This window comes from Belonocnema kinseyi, chromosome 5, assembly GCF_010883055.1.
Source record: "Belonocnema kinseyi isolate 2016_QV_RU_SX_M_011 chromosome 5, B_treatae_v1, whole genome shotgun sequence".
Classification (NCBI taxonomy): domain Eukaryota; kingdom Metazoa; phylum Arthropoda; class Insecta; order Hymenoptera; family Cynipidae; genus Belonocnema; species Belonocnema kinseyi.
The window spans coordinates 110,404,609-110,428,507 of NC_046661.1; the positions used below are offsets into that span (position 1 = coordinate 110,404,609).

General features: G+C 30.0%; 1 protein-coding gene across 1 annotated transcript in view; it reads left to right on the forward strand.

Annotated features, from left to right (window-relative positions):
• Positions 1–22,058, forward strand: part of LOC117172446 (guanine nucleotide-binding protein G(o) subunit alpha) — a 93,173-nt gene extending 71,115 nt beyond the window's left edge. Inside the window, exons 7-9 of the mRNA XM_033360390.1 lie at positions 789–918; positions 10,858–11,011; positions 15,775–22,058. Of these exons, the coding sequence (XP_033216281.1) occupies positions 789–918; positions 10,858–11,011; positions 15,775–15,962 (472 nt within the window). The 3' untranslated portion in view covers positions 15,963–22,058. The remainder of the gene's footprint in view (positions 1–788; positions 919–10,857; positions 11,012–15,774) is intronic.
• The last annotated feature ends 1,841 nt before the right edge of the window (positions 22,059–23,899 follow it).

The following is a 23,899-nucleotide window of genomic DNA, read 5'->3' on the forward strand; positions in this document are numbered from 1 at the left end:
TTCAAAAATTTCCTTTTAATTTTGCCTTACTTTCTGTTACTTTTGTCATGTGTAGGGAGGTGGCTCACCCCCTAATTTTTTTTTTAATGAAGTCAGGGAAATTTTAGTATTTGAAAGAGCCGAATTGGAAAATACGACAAATAAATTCATTAACCTGTAGAGGGCCGAAAAATCAATATTTTGGCTCACGAGGTAAACTTATTTATTTTTTATTTTTAGATTAAAATATTAATTTTTGTAACATTTTATCGGTTTTCAATGTAATTTAAGTTAAATTGACCCTTCCCAACCCCTTTTTAACTACCCCATACCCCTTAAATTTACTATTCCAAATTTGTCAAAACGGTGCCTTGTTTCGTTTGCATGAGTTTATAATTACAAACAAATATTGTTATAAAATGTTTTGAACGTTACTATTTGATGTAACTGAATATAAATTCATCCTCCCTCACCATTTTAAATCTTTTTCCCATTTTACTTTAACACCTCCAAAACAACTCCTTAAATTTGAATAACCACCCTATATAATGTTTATATGATGCAACAAGCTTATATACTATTGAAAGAACAATTTGTTTCGAATTCGCAATTTTTAACATTGGCTGTTCCGTACAGGACCGGAAAGCCAATATATTGGCTCGTCCCCTTATCGAGACTTTGTCTATGAACAATCAATGATATAAGATAACTTTTGGGCCAATCTTCTGAGGTCAATTTTCCTCCCAAATTGCCGGCCCTCTAAAGGTTAAAAACTAGTTTTATGAAAAAAAAAACTATTATTTGTGCAGATTGTTTGACGTTGGTGGTCAGAGGAGTGAACGTAAAAAGTGGATACATTGCTTCGAGGACGTGACAGCGATTATTTTCTGTGTTGCGATGTCCGAATACGACCAGGTTCTGCACGAGGACGAAACCACGGTGAGTTCCACTTTCCATTTTTCCATTATGCATATAGCATTGTTTAAAAAACTGTAATTATACCGTTTTTTTGAATTCTGTAATTTTTTTACTTAATTCAAATTTACAAGAAACACAATTTTTTATTAATTTTTGCTCGATAAATGTTGAAGAACAATTTTTGAAGCCCACGACCTTTTTAGCCGATCGCTGCTTAACCATAAAGCCTGCACAATTTTTCTTTCCCGAGTGACTTGGAACGAATCAAATTACCGCCTGCAAGCGGAAAACGGAATTTCTCTTCCGGATTAGTCTCTGCGATCGATCAGAGGGTCAGCGTCTGATTCGTGCGAAAAAACTGGTCACTTTTTATATCTTGTGTTAGAAATGAAAGCGCAAAATACGAAAGAAAAACAGTTTTGAAAGAAAATAAGAACAGGAGTGCTTGATTTATTAAAATAATGGATTTTTGAATGTATGTTACATGGAGGACCTAAAGATCTATGCTTCTGGTTAATGTAAACTTCACAGTCTTTAAATATCGTTAACGAGTATATATGAGAGATTGGTTGGACTTTGGATTGGAAAAGTGTGCAAGAATTCATCTGAAAAAGAAAAGATTATTGGCGTTCCGAAGGACCTTGAGATTGTGTATATAAGTGTTATTCGACATTTTAACACTGGAGAGGCCTATACACACCTGGGCGTACTCAACACCGCGTTTAGGACGTAACATCAGTGAAGGAGTCTTTTCAAAGCGGATATAAGCATCTTCTTCGGAAGATTTCGTCTTCAAAACTATTGGCTTTGAACAAGGTATTTGCGACTAACATGCTTCTTGTCCATGTTCTACTCTGCTCGTTTCGGGTTCAATGGACGAAGAACGAGCTATGGTCCTTGATGTCGCCACACGTAAGATCATACTTATGCATAGATATATACGAGGTTGCATATCGCTTCGCCTGTTCAGTGATTACACATCTCACGCCGTGAAGGCGTACGCGGACTTGTGAGAATCTCCAGTGTCTTCATAAGAGAATTGTTCTAAGTACAACTGACATCGTTGCCAGTGGCAGAGGTTCTCCCAGAAAATAGGCAGGAAACTACAGATGATTGGCAAAGGAGCGTTTCTTTACGAAGTCGCAGAGCAGACGACCGAGACCCTTGGACTAAATTTCAACATCACTATATAACGCTATCTAAGTGCTTCTTTTCTAAAACGCCGCCAGAGTTTTGTTGGGAAATACGGTACTTCCGGCGATGTACGAATTCTAATTTTGGTTGTACCGATTTGAAGAAATTCTGTACTAAATATTTGGCCTAAAAAAAGTTGGATAGCCGTCTCCATTGCACACTCGAGGCCTGACATCGTTTTCCAACACTTCGAGAAACGGACTATATTCGTAATCGAATTCTCGGCTCCGGCAGACTGCAAGATCATTTTTATATGGAGAAGGATGAGGAGGAGAGGTATCAAGACTTTAAAAGAGAGCTGCAACGACTGTACCAAAAATATTAGGTTAAAGGTTAAAGTAATTTTCCTTGTGGTCGGTGCTCTCGGAGTTGCGAAGCTATCACTTGTTCGTAACCTTAAAGCTATACCCCCGCGCCAAAAAGATGCCAAGGCACTTACGAAACGGATGCAGAAAGCTGTCATTCTTGGATCGTTTCGTGTCCGCAAGTCACATGAGTGTTTCGCCGGCCTATCGTTGTGATTTCATCGCTCTCTGTGACCACCCATCTCACGGTCATGAGATGAGACCATAGGGGATATTTACCGCGGTTATTCGGTATTTTTGAAAAATTGTAAATTGAAAACTATAAGATTTTTATTTCCTGATTGTTCTTCGATTTTATTTTCTATGATAAGCTGTCTATGTTGCTAGTTTAAATTAAATTAAAATTTACAAATGTAAACGAAACAGGCATTGCATTATAATTTCAAATTGTATTAAAAAATTCATCGCCTCTAGAGTTTTTCCTCATTCAATTGCAGTATAATTTAACATATTTTAAACATGCTAAATTTGAGAGGTATCGAATGTGGTAAATATTGAAATTAATTAAGTCGCTTGGAGAGATTGCTAGAGAGATTGATCAGCAACCTGGGTCGGAGCAGTGTTGCGGAACGAACGTGTTATTTATTTAAATAGCACGAGAATTCTGGATCAATCTGAAAAATCTCTATCCCTTCCACACACTACTCCTTTCCCCTGCCGAGTGAGTCACGCCTACCCCGAAAGGGAAATGGCTTAATGGTGTAATAATAATTAAGAATTAGGAAAGAATGCTTTATTATACAGTTCACAGTTTTTTATTTTGACGTGAAAATAATGTATTGAAAGTTTATTGTAATTATTTTTGGTAAATGTCAACAATTCTTAATATCCATTTAAATAGGCATTAAATTATTTTGTTTCATACATATTTCAATTTTTTTAAATCTTTCTAATGGGGGTTTCTGCAAAATTATTGTCGGTATTATTAAAGGTTTCAATCATTTTAAATTAAGGACGATAATATTTCATGCGCTTTAATATCCGAAAAAGCTGTTACATTTTGAGAAGCTAAAATTAAAAAATTATTCGACTTTCGATAACATTTCAAAAGGATAAAATGTCTAAAGTTTTAACATTAACAGACTTTCTATCGTACCTGGAAAACTTGGACTTGTCAGGGGATATTTATATACCTAAAAACACCCGAAAGTGGCAGGGAATTTTTTCGAGCGTGTGCCTAATTTTTGTCAATGTCACTATAAAATTGAATAACAATTAGTATCCATTTGTAAAACCAACTCAATATTACTGTATTTAACTGTTTTGTTGTAAATTAGTTTCTATTTTAGTCCGTAGTTAATTTTTTAAACTGAAAATTTAACTACTCCATTTTTGGTTGAAAATGTATAGTTTTTAGTTGAAAATTCAAGTACGATTAAAAATTAATGAATTTTGTTAAAAACTTTAAAGTTTGTTTGCAATTTTGTCTATCTCTTGACTAAAAAAAAACTTTCCTACTTGAAAATTTATCTCATGTTGAAAAATCGTATTTTTTCGTTTAATTACACTGTTTTTGATTAAAAATTGAAATACTTTTTGGTTGAAATATAAAAATTCAGGCGTAAAAAACAAAAGCTGAAGAGGCTATAGTGAGTTAGTTCCCACTGACCGTCAGCCCAAAAATCGGTGCTATAAAAGAGTTACACTGTATTTGGTTGAACGTTAAACTCTTTTGTTTAAATTAATTTTTTTTTCGTTAAGATTTATCATTTCAATTGAAAAGACATCTCGTTGGTTAAAAAATGAGCTACTTTGTTGAAAGTTCGTTTTTTTCTTTGGCTGATAATTACCTTTTTTCATTGGTATTTAACTATTTAATAGTTGGTTGAAAAATTATAATTTTCAGTAGAAATTAATCTTCTCAGTTAAAAAATAATCTTTTTGGTTTAAAATTCAACTATTTCAGTAAAAGATTCATATGTTCAGTTGAAAATTGATCGCTTTGTTGGAAAATGTAACCATTTTTTGGAAATTTTTGTTGTTGAAAATTATTGTTTTTTCAATTGATAATGTAACTATTCCAATTAAATTTTCCATCATTTTAGTTGAAAATGCTTCTCTCTAATTGAAAATTTATCTTTGGTTGAAGATGCACGCATTCTGGTTAAAAATTCATCATTTTAGTTAAAAATTTATCTTTTCGGTTGAATATAAAACTACTTGGGTAAATGTTAAACTCTTTGTTTAAAATTAATTTATCGTATTGAAATTGCAATATTTTTACTTGAAAACTATGAACTCTTATTCAAATTCATGGACATTGGAGAAAAATTCAAGAAATGAATAATGATGTTTTTTTTTATTATTCACTTATTTAATTAATCAATGGCGCTAATGGTTTCGTACTATGAAAAATTATACCGGGAATAAAAAAGCCTCGAATTGTCAGGAGAATTTTTTTCGAGGATTTGAGTAGACACCCTGGTTAAAAATGTGAAATTCCTAAGTAAGTAAGGCTAAGTGAGTAAGGCCATTTTTTCAGATTGATCTGACATTTAATTTACTTTGAGGAATTTTGTGATGAGCTTGTCTAGTTTCATTGTGAATGTAAACCAAGCATGAAAATGAAGAAATTAGAGTAGACAGTGGAGGTTTGCCAGGCCTAGTACGCCTTGAATTTACGACGTCCATTTATTCTTGAGTCGTACAATGGATATGTAGCATATGTAAACTACTCTCGTTGACACTGTTAATCGCTGCCACCTGTTTCATGATACCATCTAAAGTTCCCTTTCCGGAACCTACAACTCTCTTTTCTCTAAAGATTCATTGTCCAAGTAATTTTATATATCAAACCTCGATATACAAATTTTCAAAAATATTTTCCAATCTAAAATTATTCTACAATCATTTTATTTTTTGAATTTATCCCTTATTATTATGCAGTGTTATATCTAAGAATTGTATGAGCTGGATCCAGATTTATAATGGTTCATTTCTTTATTTCTAATACAAATATTTCATTGAGAAATAATTATTATTTATTTAAAAAGAAGTTCATATTTGAAGTCATATAACTCAGAATGCTTCAAGTTCCGATTATTTTAATTTTAAATGTTTTAAATTTGTATTTCTAAAGATGTGAAACTTAAAACTGTTTTATAATCTTATAATTTAAAACTATTTAAGTATCGTCATTTAATTTTCAAGTTGTTTAATTGTGAAGGTTTCTTATTTTGATTGGAACAACATTGAAACCATTCAAATTGAAATGGTGTAAATCGTCATCATTTCAATTAAATCGTTATTCGATTCTAACTATTTGAAGTTTCATAATGTCTATTTTTGCACATTTATATTTGTAATGATTGAGTTTTTGAATCTTTTAATTTAAAAAAGGTAAATTTTGGAATCGCTTATTTTTAAAATAGCAACACTTTTGATCTTGAAACCCATAAAAATTTTATATTGTAGAATTCAAAACAATTAAATATTTAGGTCTTTGTACGGTTATTATATTAATTTAATTTCAAAGACGTAAAATTTTCAATATTTGAATTCTGAGCACTCGAATTGTCTCAATACAACGAATTGGTAAAATTGAATTTAGATTCCTTAAATGAACTATAGATTTTCAAATTTAAATGTTCCCAATTTAAACGCCTCTTTGAAAATTATATATCATAAGCACTTGCAATTTAAAATGATTGAATTGTCAATTCTTACAACGTCAATTTGAAAATTTATCAATCACAGACTTTTGATTTAAAAAGGAACAAGGTGGCACTGGATCGGGAAACGGAAAACCCAGGAGATTATCGGAAATTTTTTGAGACCAGGGAAAACTGGGAAAAATATTTTTTTTTACCGGGAATTTCACACATTTTTATAAGAAAAATCTATCCAATCACTTTAGTTAGAATGTTTTACTTCACAAATGTTCAATGCAGTTTTAAAGACTTAAACAATTGTACATTAATAGCGTTTGGAAAGTCAAATTAAATATAAACATAAATTAATAAATTACATTTAAAACTGAACTCTGCCGTGATTTGAGAAGACACCGTTAACTGCAAAATGAACGAAGCCGAGAAAATCGACGAAAACTGATTCAATCTTTACTCGCGTGTATCACGGGTTCTAATTCATTTCCTGCAGTTTTTTGTTGTTGTTCTTGACTAATTTGCATATAAACTTTTCATTTTTGCAACAAAAGTTTTTTTAAAATGTTAATTAATTATCTAAAATGCAGTTAACGGTGTTGATTGGGATGCTGAAATTCAGAAAACGCCGTAACGGGCAGTTACGGCTCTCTTCGAATTACGGACCTTAGAAATAGGCCTGTCGTGATTTGGCGAAACGCCGTTCACAACAAAAGAATTTCGCAGCTAAAAACGAATGCAGTTACAACGTTTCTCGAATCACGGACGGTTTTTTTTCGAGGTTCCATGATGCCGGAGAACGGTGTAAGCGCGTACGGCTCTCTTCCAAATCACGACTCGCCAAATTTTGCAGGTAACGGCGTTTTTCGAAAATTTAGCAATAATTATTCTAAAAGTTACTAACAATCTAAAAAAATTATTTTAATAGTCAGGTGCATCTTTTCTTCGCGATTCCAGCGATATAAAAAACTCATTTTTCGATTTTTTGAAGTTAATGGTGTTTTCTCAAATCACGGAAGAACTGTAGTTCGAGTCTCAGAAATTGAACAATAATTGATTTTATAAGACGATTTTGAATCTGTACAAAATAAGCAATTTACAGATTTTAACGTTAAAAATTGAACTTTTTCAATTCGAAAGCATTAGTGGTTGAACGAATTACACGTCCGATTTAAACTTTATAATTTATTTTACATCAAATTTATATTCTGTATAAAATATTTCATTGTTAACTGTTTCAATACAATTAATTCGTAAGTTTTTAATAAAAAAAGAACCGTTTTTTACTATTTAGAAATATTTTACATTTTATTCAAGATCAGCAAATATAAATCAAACATCCTGATTATATAATGATTCATTAATTTTTTATTTGTTAAAGAAACGGTTAAAAAACATGAAAAAATGGAATTTTTTACTAAAAAATTCATAAATAACGTAACTTTTAATATTTAGATTTAAAAATTTATATTTATATTCTCAAGATACTATGTTTTCATAAAAAAATTACTGAAATATGGCTGCTTCCAAAGAAGATCATTATTTGCCGAAGTAACGGATTCTCGTCTGAGGCTAGTTTTGTATTAATAATTTTTCAATAAAAACGTTTGATCGAAAATCACTTTTTTGGTCACAATGTGCACTGTGGGTGTTATAGGCCCAGCCTTTTTGAGACGTCTAGTTTGAGCAGTTGCTGCTTGCACACTGACACTTGTCGCGCTCTCTCTACCTACTTAACTTGAAAATAGTGATCTCAATTAGTGGTAGATGGCGAAATTTACACGATTTTGTTAGATTTTGCACGTCGTTCGAGTGTTTGGTTTTTTTTTCGGGTCACTGACCACCCCAATGCACTTTAAGGGTTAAAAGAAAGAAGTTTTGAACAATTTTTTAAATTTTTAACATTTTTATTGAGTTTGAAACGTGGAAACATTAGTTTTCATTTTCGTTGAATTGGCATTTGATATTTTTAAGGTTTTTATCGAGTTCGAAAGAAGAAAATTTTGGTTTTCAATGTTTTATAAATTGGAAGAAGGATCATTTTTTCCTCTTAACATTTCTATTGACTTGGAAGAGAAGAAATTTTTATTTTCAATTTTTCTCTAAGTTGGAAGAGGGCTATTTTGTAATTTTAAAGATTTTTATAAAATAGGAAGGAACAATATTTTCGTTACTTATTCTCTAAATTAGAAGAGGCTATTTATTCTTTTTAGGTTTTGCATGGAGTTTTTTCTTTTTAACATTTTTATTCAGTGGGACGACCCTTTGGGAATTTTAACATTTAGGTGAAAAGTGAAACTTTTTATTCTTATTTTTGTACTGACTTGGAAGAGAAACATGTTGTGTTATTAACATTTTTATCAATGTGCTTTAATTTTCAGTTCAGTTTTAATTACTACAAATGAAAAAGTTTTCAGTTTTAAGAGTTCGGTTTTTTTAATTTCAATGGCTGTCCAAAATGTTTGCAATGCGGGAAATGACAGGACATTTTTCTCCTGGATTAAAACCACCCTGAAGAAATAAGACCCAATATGAAATAATTTTATTCAGCGCTCACTTTATGAACTTTTTATGAATGAATTACGGTAAGAAATTTAAATTGTAGACGAAGAGTCTAGTCTAGATTGCCTGGAAGGAATCAAGAATGACTCGAGCTTTCACGTAAGAAAGGATCAATTGTTTGGGTCACTGGACGTGGGATGGTTTCATTTTGATCCCAATGCACATTTTATAGCACCTATATGTATATGTTCTCATCCAATGTCAAAAAGTCAATTGACACTAAAATCTTTGGTAATTCGTGTCACCATTTAACAAATTTGCTCATTAAGCTTATCATTAAAAATGAAAAATCTCTCCCACACTTTCATTTGCTTCAATAAATTGAGCAAACTCTCGCCAAAAAAATATTGTAAACTATTAAGAAAAATGCACGCACGCTATACGCGCGATTACATATTTTTTGCACGCAATTTTTTAATAAAAATATGAAATAAAAATTAAAACCAAATTTTCGTTATTTCAGTGTATCTATTTATCTACAATAATAGAAAAATTATGCAACGAAAACAGTTTTGATAATTGATGTGAATTGATATCTGAACTTCAGAATGAATGTATAATATTTTTGTGCAATAAATAGACAATCAGAGCGTTGTATTTTTGTTTAATAATAACAATTTTAGACGAAAAGTACAAACATAACTTAACATCTGCTAGGATGTTCTATGGATTGAAATGTTTATTTATAAATTTCGCATGTAAAATTATGCATATATTACATTTTTAACACTTCTTTTTGATACAAAATTGACTTTTTTCTTGAATTTTGAATATTTCAAATTAGAATGATCGATTTTCACCATTTTTCAAGAGTTCAATTTATAAAAATTAAATCCTAAAATGTTAAAAGTTAAAAGAAATTCAAAGTTGAGTTGCAAAAGTTCAAAATAAAATTCACAATTTTCTTCCATTTCCAAAATTTTCATATTTTCAATTGTTGAAATTTAAATTTTTTCGGACGAAAAACACTAACATATAATCTAAAATTGTTAAAAGATTCTAAATTTTGGTCAAATTATAATTATTTCTGTTAAAAATACCAATTTTCGATGTAAAACGCCAACGTAACTTAAAAATAAAATTTTTAATTTCTAACGAACAAAATATCGGTTTCAGAGTAAGCAAACCAAAATAACCTATAGCTATTAAAAATTGCAACTATTCTTTGAAATTAAATTTTTTTAATACCAATAATTACCGGCGAAAAACATTTAAATGACCTAAGAATCAATTGTTCCAAATTTAAATCGTCTTTGAAATGTAATGATTTTTTTGAAATAACAGATTTTACAGGAAAAACTTTAACGTACCATTTAATTGTTCAAAAATTGAAACCTTCTTTGAAACCTTTATCAAAAGGCGCTAGCTTTTTCTCCAATTTTACAAAAAATGTTATTCTTTTAAAACTTAACTTTTTAAAACTTCTTTAAAAATATTTTAGAAGAAGTCGATGAAATGACGTTCTTCCTTACAAATTCTAATGTTTGTTTCTCAGGCGCTAAATTAAAAATATTTATATCACGAAGTTTTTTCATAACTTCAAGTAATAAAAACTAGTCAGGTTTTCAACAACAATAATTGCGATATTTTTTAGATATTTCATTAGACCACTTTTTTTAGATAGAAAAGTAGTCAAATAAGTGTGCTCATAAAGGTTTGGTTGAAATAAAATTAGAACAGAATAATACATTAAAAAAATCAGATTTCGACAAAAAGATTATTCTAACTCTCAGTGAAACTTCTTTTTTTCAATTTCCTGACCCTAATAAATTATTAAATGATGAAGAGCTGCTTCGGCTGATCTTTGACCCTGGAACGTATCGGTTATTTTTCTCATTCAGTAGAGAGCACATTATTTAATTTATTTATTCTTTAAAAAATAGGTTTATAGGCGATCAGAAATTTATTTTTGGAAAGAGAAAATAGGTTTTGTTGTTGGCCGTGGCTACGGATACAAAAATTTCGGTAGAAAAAGCCTAATTTTTTCAGTACAAATAAAGCTGAAAAAGGGGGTTTTGCACCGGAATTTCGGTACAAACAGCCAGATTTTTTCGATACATGTAGGGTGTAGACACTTCCTTTATTGTTTATGAATAATGTTGAATTTGGTGTTTCGATATATATTTATACCTTTATTTAATATTGAAAGAGAGCGATACGTTCTGGGGTTAAAAATATAAAAGGTGTTTCATCTGTGATTAAATGTTCTTAACAAGTTTCCTTATTTTTGGACGCAGAATCGAATGCAAGAAAGTCTGAAGCTGTTCGACTCCATCTGCAACAACAAATGGTTCACGGATACGTCGATCATCCTCTTCCTGAACAAAAAGGATCTCTTCGAAGAGAAAATTCGCAAATCTCCTCTCACTATTTGCTTCCCCGAATACGCTGGTGAGTATTTTAATTTAATTTAAATTTATAACTTCTAAACACGACAGTTAACATTGAAAAATTTAATTTATTTTTGATTATGTTATATAATTTTAAATTAATATTTTCTTTTGAGTGATAGAACTCAAAATAAAGTGTTCTTTGTTGTTAATTAAGTGATATTCTAAATTAGAGTCAATAGGTCATGACTAATTTTTTTCTGTCATAAACGACGATAAGTTGATTCCAGTGAAAAACGAGAGTAATGCATTTGGTGTGTAGATTTATTAAACAAAGTAATGAATGTTTTGATTATTCATGTTTCTTATAGCACAACAGTTTTTTTTTCAAAAATAAAATTTAAAAAAAGAAGATTTATTCTCACAAATTTTTGCATAAAAATTAATCTTCTAAATGAAAATTCAGGGAAAATATTGCAAGAAGCTTTAGCTCTTGCTCATATTTTGGGAAAATTTACTTTAAAAGAAGAGTTTGCCTTGAAACTCAGTCCTTTTACTTTTAGACATTTAAAAACTCACATTTTAATAAGATAGTTTTTAAATTCGTAATACTTTCTTCAATCTGTTATTTAAACTCAGATTTCAAAATTGAACGATTGTAAATTCGTTATAATTTCCAAATCCAAATTCTAACTCTTGAACGTAAATATTCACTTTGCTGCAGTTCAAATTTACAGAGTATTCATATGGATTGGAAGAAAGACAGACACTTTTAAAAATTGAATTCTAATTTCAATATTATTTCAAACACGCAGATCTATAATTTGAAGATCATCCTTAACCAAACTACAACAGTTGGAAAAATATCGAAAAATATTTCTTCAGTGGAAATTGAAGAGAATGTATTCTTTGACCGGGAATTTAAAAAATTTGTAAAGGAATCTATCCAATCACTTAAATTTTCACAAATTTCAAGGCACATGTTATAATGCAATAAAAAATTTCTATTTTAACTTTTTTTAAATTTTGAGTTCAATTGTTAACTTTTTTAATTATGAAATTATTCACTCGACAATACGTACTTTTCAAATCGTTTGAAATCGAGAATTTCGGATGAAAAGTACTTTTATTTTATAAACTGTCAATATAAAAAAATAAATTATTTTTTAAATTGAACTGTAGTTCGAAGTTCAATTTTCAATGTTTTTAATTTAGTATTGATGAAAAGCTCATCACTTTGAATATTTACATAATTCTTTGAACTATTCTATTTATAAAAGTTACAAAATCTCCAGTTTAGCAGCGTTTTAATTTTAAATAATTCAAATGAAAATTATCTTCTATTTTGTTCGTGTAAATTATTAAGCGTTTGAATGAAAAGTTTCGGAATAAAATTTTGTTTAATATTAAATTTTAAGTTATTAATTTTTAAATCCACAAAATGAAAAATTAATAATTTTACTGAGGGTCGCAAAAACCCACGAACAATTTAAATTTTAAAAAAGTTTAAAATGTAAAAGAGTTCTGTATTCAGTTCTGTAATGTATAGTTCAGTTTTGATAACTTGAAATGAAAAAAAACTTTTAGGCCTACGAATACGAATTTTTAAATTATAATGACCGTAAAAAATGTTTGTGAACCTTAAAAAACGGTAAATGACTGAGAATTTTTTTCTTGATTAAAACGGCCCATAGTGGTCAAAACCAGGAATTTTCTGTTACCATTTTATAGGCTTTATTTTGAGGGATTTTCAAGTTTTTTTCACAAATTCTGAATATTCAATTCTTAAGGTCCTCAAACTCTTCGATTTTTTATTGTTATTTTGTGTTTTCGACAATATATAAATAAATATAGTGACAAAATTAGCAATATCAAGAATAATATTTTTTTATCTGAAAGACTATTGCTACAATGAACAATGTCATAATGTGAAAATCTATAAAGAACTTATAAAGTTATAAACAATTATTTAACCTATTAGGTTTCATTGACAGACCAATTCATATATTAGAAAAGTTAATGTTGGACAAACTACTTAAAGTCCATGGTTTAGGCCATTTTTATCTCAACCTTATTTGTTGTATAGTTATAATTTAATGAGCAAGCGAGTTTTAAGCAAGTTATTTATAGACGTTCAAATTATGATAATTTTTCGTTACTAATACCATTTGAATAATAAATTACATAGATTTTAACACCAAATAATTTTTTTTTGTACAAAAAACTAATATATTGAAGATTTTGTTTAAATAAATTGTTGATAATGGCTGGAAAAAACATGCGCACTGTGAGCGCGATAATTATTTATTTTTTGCCTTACTCAATTTTTAAATTAAACTATAAAATTAATGTTAATACAGGATTTCTGTATTTCGTAGTAACTACAATCTACATATTATCTAAAATAATATAAAAGAACAGCAAGGACAATACTTTTGATAATTGAAGAAAATTGATACCTTAACTTCAGAATTATTATATAATATTTTTATTCAAAAATACGGATATCTGACGAAAAACACTAATTTAACCTAAATTTATTTAAAACTGCAAGTTTGTTTTTTTTAAATTCAAATTCAGATGGCAAAAGATAATTATTTTTTATTAACAATAGCAATTTTATAGGAAAACCCCTAAGTTAATGTAACAAAAAATTGTTAGAAGTAGTAAATATTCTTTTGAACCTAAAGTTTTTTTGTTAAACAAGGAGATAAATCAGAGTTAGGATTTTTGTGTAAATGTCGTAAATACCATAATAAAAGTGCATTAAATTATTATTTATTTGCGAAAATATTATTTGTCAGTGCCTAACCATTTTCCAAAAAATCGACTTTTTTACATATTTTTATGGAGTGAAATGTTTATTTACTGAATTCTTATGTTTGTTTTGTAATAAGATGTTAGTTGAGCGATGTTATTTGTCTGAGTAATGTAATAATATATAAAATAAAAAGATGGTGTCCATTTGACATATTTCAGACCAAAGAAACTCTCTGTTTCTCGTATTGTATGTGAAAAACGAAGCAAATACCAAATTTCCTCTCCTTTTTACTTAATTTGTCTATTTATTTAACTTATTATTTTTTATATTCATTATCATGAAATCTGCTAAGTTGATGGATTTTAATTGTCAACAATTTAACAGAAGTGATCTCTATAATTAGACTCACGAGAAAAAGAGAGCGAGATGAGATTTTTATAAACGTTTGATTTAAATCAAACTTTTCAACAATTGACTGTCCTGATGAGGAGAACATTTATGCTCGAAACGTTGACAAACAATATAAGATCTTCAACAACATCCAGATTCTTTTCTTTGGTCTGAAGTATGTCAAAGGAATATTACATTTTTTAAACTTGTTTTTTTTTTTTTTTTTTTTATAAAAATGTGATTTTTTTCGAGTTTTCAATTATTCACAATCGATTTTTCATTTTTATTATTTTTCGAGAGTTACATTTTCACAAGTTAAATTTTAAACTGTCAAAAATTAAAGAAGACTGAAAGTTAAATTTGAAGATTATAATTTTTTATAAATAATACTAAAACAGTTAAAAATTTAATAAAAAATTGTCTTCCATTTACATTTTTTTTTTAAATTTTTAACTGCTGAAAATTCAATTTTCTATTGTATTACATTTTTTCGGCGAAAAACACCAACATAATCGAAAACTGTTTAAAGATTTTAATCTTCTTCAAGTTATAATGATTTTCGTTTGAAAATATCAATTTCAGCTGCAATACACGAATATCACCTAAAGTTCATAAAAATCGTAAATATGGTAATATACTTTGAAATATATTTTTTTTTAACTACCAATAATTACGGACGAAAAGCACTGAAATATCTTAACATTAATTGTTACAAAGTGTAAATGCTCTTTAAACTTAAATTAGTTTTGTTTAAAATAACTGACTTTATATGAAAAACGATAAAACAACTTTAAATTGTTCCAAAATTGTACAAATTCTTTCAAATCTAATTTTTTAAATTAAAAATACCAATTTTCGACAAAGAATACTAAGATAATCAAAACTTGTTAAAAGATTCTAGATCGTGTTCAAATTATAAGTACATATTTGTTTAAAAATGCTAATTCATAGTGAGAAATTAACACAGCCTATAATTTTTAGAAATTTTAAGTTCTTAAAACTGTTTCATTTTGTAATAAAATTCTTGTTTGAAGATACTAATTTCCAGCGAAAAAACTCTAGTATAAAATATGTGTAATATTTTTAATCATTTATCAGATAATTTGAAAGTTTAAATTTATCCGTGCAATAGTATTTAAAAGCGCAAATGTTTCTCAATCGACATAAGGTTTCCAATGGTTTTTTTTATTAAAGGGGATTATTGGTAAATTCAATTTTTAAAGCTTCAAATTTAAGATATAAAACAACGTCAAGTAATGGAAAGCCAGTCAGGTTTTCAACACCATTGATTGCGAGATTTTCGATATATTTCATTAAACCACTTTTTTAGAAAGATTAACTGGTATATTCTATTAATTATTTATGTTTCTTACGTATATTTGCATTAATTCTAATTAACAGCGAGTTTAATTCAGCAATTTTATTTGAGATAAGAAATAATATTTTTATAATTGCTAATTTTGCTACTATATTTATTTGTATATTGCTGCGCACCAAATTAAATAGAAAGATCGAAGGTCTAGAAGAACCTCAGAAATTTAATTTTGTGAATTTATAAAAAAAGGCAACTTGAAACTGCACCACTGTGCAGTCATCCTCTTCATTCTTTTCAATACTTGAGCTTAAAAATACTGCCAAAATAAATTGCGAAATATAGTTTTTGACATTTTCAGGCGCACAAGAGTACGGTGAGGCGGCCGCTTACATCCAGGCGCAATTCGAGGCAAAGAACAAGTCGACTACAAAGGAGATTTACTGCCACATGACCTGCGCCACCGACACAAATAACATTCAATTCGTGTTCGACGCAGTCACAGACGTGATTATCGCGAACAATTTGCGTGGCTGCGGTCTCTATTAGGTTAATTCTACACACTATATCAAGCGCGAACAAAAAGAAGACAAAGAAGAAGTCAAAGAAGATAAAGAAGACGAGGAAGATAAAGAAGATGCTGCCGGGCACGGACGAAGTTTCAAAGTTTCTCCGGGTCGGAAGCCTCTTTTAGTTCGACTCTGATTTAGGATACATCACATTTCACCGCTCGAGGATGTCAAGAATGTACCAGCAACGGAATCATGCCGGAGGACAGGAGCCTCTGACACGAGGTGATACTTCTAAACGCTTAAAAAAAACTCATCACAAATCTAAGATCCTTTGAAACTCGGAATGATAATCAGAATACTGCCTTTGCATCACAAGATCACAATAAATTCTTCGAAAAGAAGAGATCATAATGAAGCGAAAGAAGAAGCTAAAGGGAGATGGATCAGTAATTCAGTATGAAAGATGAAGAAAAATAAGTGTTCCCCTCACGAACGTTAGGCCGAGCTCATTCTATTGCACGCCTTTACGGTGGACCGACATTTGCATTTTTTTAAAAGACAGTTCGCAGACCAACCTTCGTGAGAGGCTTAGAAAATATTCGGTCCATTCCGAGACAAAGAGTGGGAATTTCGATAGGGTTCGCCATCGGCAGCGCAAAGTCGAAACTCTGCAATTTCATGACGTACCTAATGGATACGCACTTTTACTTATACGAGCACAAAAGAAAAATGGCACAATTTTAAGCAGTATGAACAATTAAAAAGTTGTGGCGCGGGGAAAGGGATTTTCATTTTTTTCGGTGACTTCTATCTTCAATTCAAACTTTCGAATTTGAAGTTCTCGACATTTGCTCCTCTGCAAAGTCGATCTCCAAATATAAAAGTTTTTCCCATTTCCACGAAATTTTCGTTATTCACGCACACAAGACAAAAGTAAACGCACCCACACGCAGACTCACAAGCGATTTCCGATCGTCGGACATTCCCCTGAGATCCTATTTTTCTATCTTATTTTTCTCATTTAAGAATGTCTCGTAAATACCGTCGCATTCGAAGCATAAAAGAGGGAAGAAGACTTGGTGACAGGTACGAAAAACGAGACTTGAGTGAATGAGTGTATGAATGAGGGAGGAAAAAAAGAGATAGGAGAATGTAAAGCTCATATGGGACCTCACAATAGTCGTGTATAATGTAACACTCGAAAAGATAACATAAATTATGGGGTTTATCGATTTTTATTTCATTAGCCGTCGACTTCATCAATACCTCTATGTTAAAAGAACCTCCTTGAATTTCTTTGAGTTCTTTGAATTCTTTGTAGACTCTCAAATTCTTTTAAATTCCTTGAAATATTCTGCGTGTCCTGAATTCCTTCAATTATTTTTAAGTTCCAGGACTTGAAAATAACGTAAAAAATATTTTGAACGTTGAAGAAGAATTTAAATTTTAATTGATTCTGAATTTAATTTCTTAATTTTTAACTTCAGAGTAGTCAGAAAATTCGGGGATTTCCGGTAATTTGACCAGTGTAGAGAATTAATATCATTCATGGAATTCGGAGAATACAAAGGAATTCCAGTGAATTAAAAATAATTCTTCTATTAACATGGAGGTATCGTTACTTTTGATTTTGGAAAATCAATGCCAAACTTTCGAAATTAAACTGATTCGCGAGCCTTCAGTAACCAAGAAATAAAAATCCCGAATGGCAGGATTAATTACAAAAAAAGGGTGTCAAATGCCGCGAGTTGTTTAGCGGACAAAATAAGTAAATATTTATATATAAAGCGTTACAAAAATGCAAAGAAATAAACCAAATATTGCATGCCAGTGCGCATCAAGTAATTATTAGTTAAGTGCGTATGCGCGACACTCGATCCCTCGTGGAATCGGAAATTGAAATTGAAATATAATCAATTTTAATTTTTGATCCCAGAATCGACTCTGATGTCGACGCCCTTCAATTCTAGTCGACGTGAGAAGCGCTTTTGCAAAAGAGTAAGAAAGGTTATAATTATTTATTTCTAACTGCAATGTCGGCAAAGTAGGAATTTATAATTAGAACTCGACTCACTCATTTGCCCGCTTTCAAGTTTCAACCAGACTGGGTAAAATGTATAAATTTATCTAGATAGTGGCAACTCGATGAATGAGAATTTGAATTTGCTTTCTTGATTTCTTTGTTTGTCAGTTGGAAATTTTCAATTCTCAATTTGAATTCGAAATAATTCGAAATGAAGAAAGCAATTTCGAAATACTCCTCGCGAATCTGTTGAAAGATATCAGAACGCTGAAAATATAACTTGTTTTAAACTCGGATAGAAGAGAAAAGTGAGAATGTGACCGAGTGAATGAAATCGAGTGACTGTTTGAAGCGAGAGTACATTTCTAAGTCTACGGTTTACTGCGTTATTACTTATAAATATAATTAACATTAAATTTAAATTAAATTAAGAAGCTAAGTAATGTTTCTGTGTATACTTGGCGAAATAATCCAGTGAATTTAGGGAAAGACAGTTAAGGCGAATTTGAGGAATAACCATGCTAAAGTGTGATTTTGTACGTACTATTAAAACAAAAGAGTCGTAAGTCCTGCGCTCCTCTAGAGATGGCACATTTTCTACTGCGAATATATTCGCATGCCCTCGGACCCAATTTTTGCACTCGGCACTAACCCCTTCGCGTAAATACGTCGCCTTTAGTTCTTAATTTTTAAATTTTAATACAAATACAAATGATTCATCTAGTCGAATCCCTAGCACAAGTTTGTTTGACTTACGTCCCTTTTGTGATCTGTGAGGTGTGACTTTTTATAGTCACGTTTGTACGTCGATTTCCTTGCTTTCGATATCGGTGTCACCGTCGTGAATCTTATTTGTAGTTTTTAAAATTTCCAATTGCGAGTTCTCTCGAAAATCAGACTTGCAAATTATTTTATTGGGCATAGTAATGAAAGGATCGAATCATTTGAGCCGAGGGGAAAAAGTCGTATTTGACGTCCCAAAAAAGTTGAAAATAAAAAAAAAAAAACCTTCTGTTCTCTTTTTTCATTTGAAAGTTCCTAAAAAAATTCTTATTTGTTCAAAAATTACGGAAATTGGTGGGTAGGTACAGTCTTTGCTTGTGCAAAGTAATAAAAAAATAGAAATTCAGAAAAAAAATGATTTGCCTACTTTATATGCATATTTATTTATTTATATACATATACACACACACACATATTTTTTTTAATGTGTAAGAAGCGTGGTTTTTAAACACTTTTTGGGAAAAGGTGAAAAAGGTGAACCTGAAATTTCTGCAGCTTAAATTGAAGAAACATGTTATTTTTTTGCTTTCATTGAAAACAATTTTTTTCGAACTTTTCCAAAGCACAAAAAATTACAAATTTTTGAAACGAAAAAAAATGTTTTTACACAGAAGCAAAATGAAAACATATTTCTGTGGTTTGAGCTGAAGAAACATCAGGTTAGACATGGTTATTAGAGTCAATCAATTGGGGAAACCGAAAATAACAGTGAAAAAACTGGAAAAACTTATTCAATCACTTTCAATTTCACTTGATATATGAATTAATAATATGAAATTGAACGACTTCAAATCTTTGAAATCGAGAGTTTGTTTCTAAAAATAGCCAAACTTCAAAGATTTTGAATTACAAAGCATTGAAATATTTCGAAAAGTCAGAGTTTCAAATTGATCAGTTGAATTAGGAAGCCCTTGAACTTGAGAGAAATTCAATTTTTCAATTTCCAAGTGCTCGAATTGTAGAGCATTGAACTTTAAAATATAAATTTGTAAGTTTAAAAATTTTAACATGGAAGATTTTTGAGTCAAAAATTTTATCCTTTAATAGGAACGTTCAGAATTTGAAAATGTGCAATTTTGGTCCATACTTTTTTTTATAATAAAATATACAAAATTGTTTGTTTTCATATTTAAGTTTCTCGTAATTGAATACTTTTGAATTTAATCTTTCAAACTTATACGATTCTATTGCAAATTTAAAGAAACAATTTCAGATGGTAAACGTTAAAATGAGAAAATTTTTGATTGGAAAATTCAATATCTCTAAGTTCAAGTCGAAATTTAAGTTACCAATACTGAACGTTTGTGTTTGAAATAGTTAGAATTTCAAAATTCAGATAACGGGAAAATTGTCGTCCTTGACAAGTTATGGGCCCAGCCTCCAAGAAGTAATTTTCAAGTCCTGAGAGCGACGTATTTAAGTCTGTTAATTGTACTAATTTTATTGTATTACTACCGTTAGTATTATATTACCAAGGATTTTCGAAAAACGATTCATTCCTTTTTCCGAGTGACCCTTTCTTGCAATTTTTGAAGAGCCTTTGAAAACAGGATTTTGAGGATAGAAATGAATCGTTTTTATCTAGGATCCGATATTCTTATTCCGGTTGCCATATTGTTGTAAAATTATAACTTAATGCAAAGAATCACTCGTAGAATTATCACTAAAGGGTGAAAAAGTTAAGGTATAAGTAAAAAAATCGCTACACCTAAGTCGTACCTAAGTACCTATATCGTGTCTCTAGTCACATAGTCGAGGAAAAAAAAGGGAGCGTTACGCATTTATGAAACGCACGTTTTTACAATTACCATTGCAATTACAATTACATCTACAACCCTACCGTTGCAGGGACCGTTCGCGCTTATCTTTTAAGTTAAACGTGGTGGCAACGAGACAACGCTGCTTAAATGCATTTTCGATAAAAAAAATGAACAACGCATCTACGCCAGAATCGAGATCCATTAGTTTGTATTCACGATTACCGAGATGACTTTTCACATCCATTTCTACGAGTGACTGTTTCGAGTGATTCCAAATTCAAACTTCTCCTGAATTTTACACTCCCAAATTTTAAACGGCATATTTTTTTGAAAGGTTTTTAATCCAGGGTGTTCCAAATTTGAATACTTTAAAAATTAAGAACCCTTAAAATCAAGGACTTTCAATTGTGAATCTTTTTTCTTCAAACACCTTGAACTTGTTGATCTTACAAATTAAGAATTTTTAAATTTGGAGCCTGAGAACTGAAGGCTCGTAAAATTCGGAGATTTCCATCTATTTTAAAATGCGTGTCTTTGAAACTATGTTTCAAAATATAAGGCGCATTTTTCATCGAAGTTTCCAAAATTTCAAGATTCAATTGAATATTTCAAGTCTTGAATTCGAAACATCTCCAGATTTTTTTAATTACTTGAGGCTTCAAAATTGAAATTCTTTAAATCTGATAAAGTCTTTGGTGATCAGATTTTTTTCTTAATTTTTAAATAAATTTAAGACAAGTTTGGATTTTTGCCGAGGAATATTGAAGTCCAAAGAATCTTCGTGACGAATCTTCGACTTGTTATAGTCGAGCTGACTTTTACAATTTAGGAAAATCGTTTATCGGAGGGCAGCCTCGCTTCCTCGAGCGTGCTAGCGAAAATAGAAGAAAAAGCGATAAGACCTGCTGGTGGGCAGCTTTTAAAAATGCGCTTAAAAATAGAAATAACGAGTCGGTGTTGTTTTTTGGAGGAAAAAAAATCACGGTGGCTCAAGAAATGGTTTAAATCTCGATTTTCATCGAAAACTTTAAAGTCTTAAGTGTGTTATATTATTCCATTTCGAGATACCGCCTCCAAAGATAATAAACAACAATAAAAAAGGGAAAGATATGAAAAATAATTGAAGTGAAGTGAAGAATATAAAGGAAATAAGAAAGGCGACCAAAGTGTTTGTGAAGAAGGAAAGAAGTCCTACCGAACAATATTTGCTACACACTGCATTATAATGTACTTTCTATCATTATGTCAAAATTCACGAACAAGTAAACATGAGAAAATTAATTATAGCGTTATATCGTAATATATAATGATTAATGGTAATGTAATAATTATAATATTGATAACGGTAAAGAAAAAAATAAATAAAAACGTTCAATTGATGACTAATAATCAAGAGCGCACGTATTTCATTTTTGTGAAAGAGTGTTGTATAAGATTTCAGGAGAGATGAGAACGCGAGTGGGACATAAAAAGTACTACCACCAAGAGAAATCTCATTATATAAAATTATTATGTAATAATTGTCCATACATCTTAAAATGTCGAAATAAACCTAACACTAAAACGACACGTTTGTCTTTTTTATACCATCAGCTCCGTTATATTTACTTATTTTATTTATAATCATGCTTTATTAATTTACGGAATCAGCAGCAGAGATGAGTTATAATTAATGATCCTAAATTATTTTAATTATTTTAGGCAAACGTCATTGTTAAGATTCTTAGTTGAAATTCCACAATTCTAAGTTCCTAAAAATAAAAATGTTCATTTTGACATGCGTTGAGTTTAAAACTTTAATTTTAAGATATTTAAAAATTACGAATAATTAGATTTTCTTTGCCCTAAGTGACTCTAAACCAAAAATTGTTGAACAATATTTTTTTCATGAAATTCATTTGAATATAAATTGAATTTATTATAATCGTTTATTTTTTAAATGCTAAACTTGGGAAAAACTGCATTATACTTTGTTACTTGAAAAATAAATTTGTTATGTTTTCAATTTTTGTCCAGAAGACCTCGAACTGTTTTAACCCTTTCAGGGGCAAATTTTTCTGTCAGACTAATTCTTGTCATCACTGGTTACTTTATAAGTTTTTATAGGTTACTTATAGGTTTTCGGGTTTTCGCAATTTTTGTATCCGCCATCATGAATTTGGCTATTTTGGCATTAGAATCGTACTAAGCGGCCCTCAAAAACTATACTGTATCACAAGAAGCAATTAATTAGACATGCGTCACATTTATATTTTTTCAAAGAAATTTATTCGAATTAAAAGAATTTATTCGAAAAAAACGTGTCTTTTGGATTTCAATTGTTTATAACTATGTATTAATAAGCAATTTTACACGCTTTTTAAAAATAATTACGACGCATGGATACCTAAGAGTGTGAGAATGAAGGTAAATATGCTGAGAACTGTAAACTGTACTTAAAATTACAAAAACTACAAGAAATCAAGTGGTGCGTATATGTAGCACTGTCCCTAAAAGGGTTGAAAGCTATAAATTTAATATGGCAAATAAAAATACTTCTATTTAAGTAGCTTCCATTTTGAATCGTACGAAATTAATTTTAAAATTGACTAATTTGGAAGGTTCGGCTTAAAATTGATTCATTTTTCAAGGCCTTTGATTCAAAATTCTTTAGTTACAAATATGAATTTGAAACACACCGAAATTGTAATGTTTTATTTTGAAGCTACAATTTTTTAAATTAAAATCTGAATTCATTCAATTTTCACCATTTTCAATAAAAAATTGTTCATCTTCAAAAGCAATTTTGAAGCATTATATTTTAAATGCTTCAAATTAAAAAAAAAATATCAAGAAATTAAATATCAAATTTGAGCAAGGTTCAGTAATATTATTTTTTAATTTTTTGACCGAACTTTTTCAATTTAAAATGGTAAAATTTCTAAAAAATAATACATTGCTATTGTTAATAATAGTGTTGTGCAAAATAACTTCAGGCCGGGTTGGTGTCGGACAGCGGCATGTTTCGAGTTCGCAACCTAGGTCGCAAAGCCGAATTTTTTCCAAATTTCAGGTTTTCGGGCTGGATTGCGAACCAGAAACCTGGCACAGCCCAAACTGACCCTATTCTTCATATTCGTAAATTTTTTTGGAAAATTTGTGGAAATACGACCAAAGTGACGAAAAAAAGATTGAACAAAACCTGTTTAGAAATGTCTGTCGAAAATCGAGCGGGCAGCGTGAGTGTCATGATGAGAATGGGTACCTCAAAGCCTACAGAGCTTTGAGAAACTTAATCTGTAACTATAATTAATTAAGTAGAAATTGAGAATATGAAGACGCACACAAATACTGAGATCTAAAAGAGATCTTTTTAAGAAAGTTTTATTCAAGTATTCCAAATGCAAAGAATAAATATCCGAGCGCGAA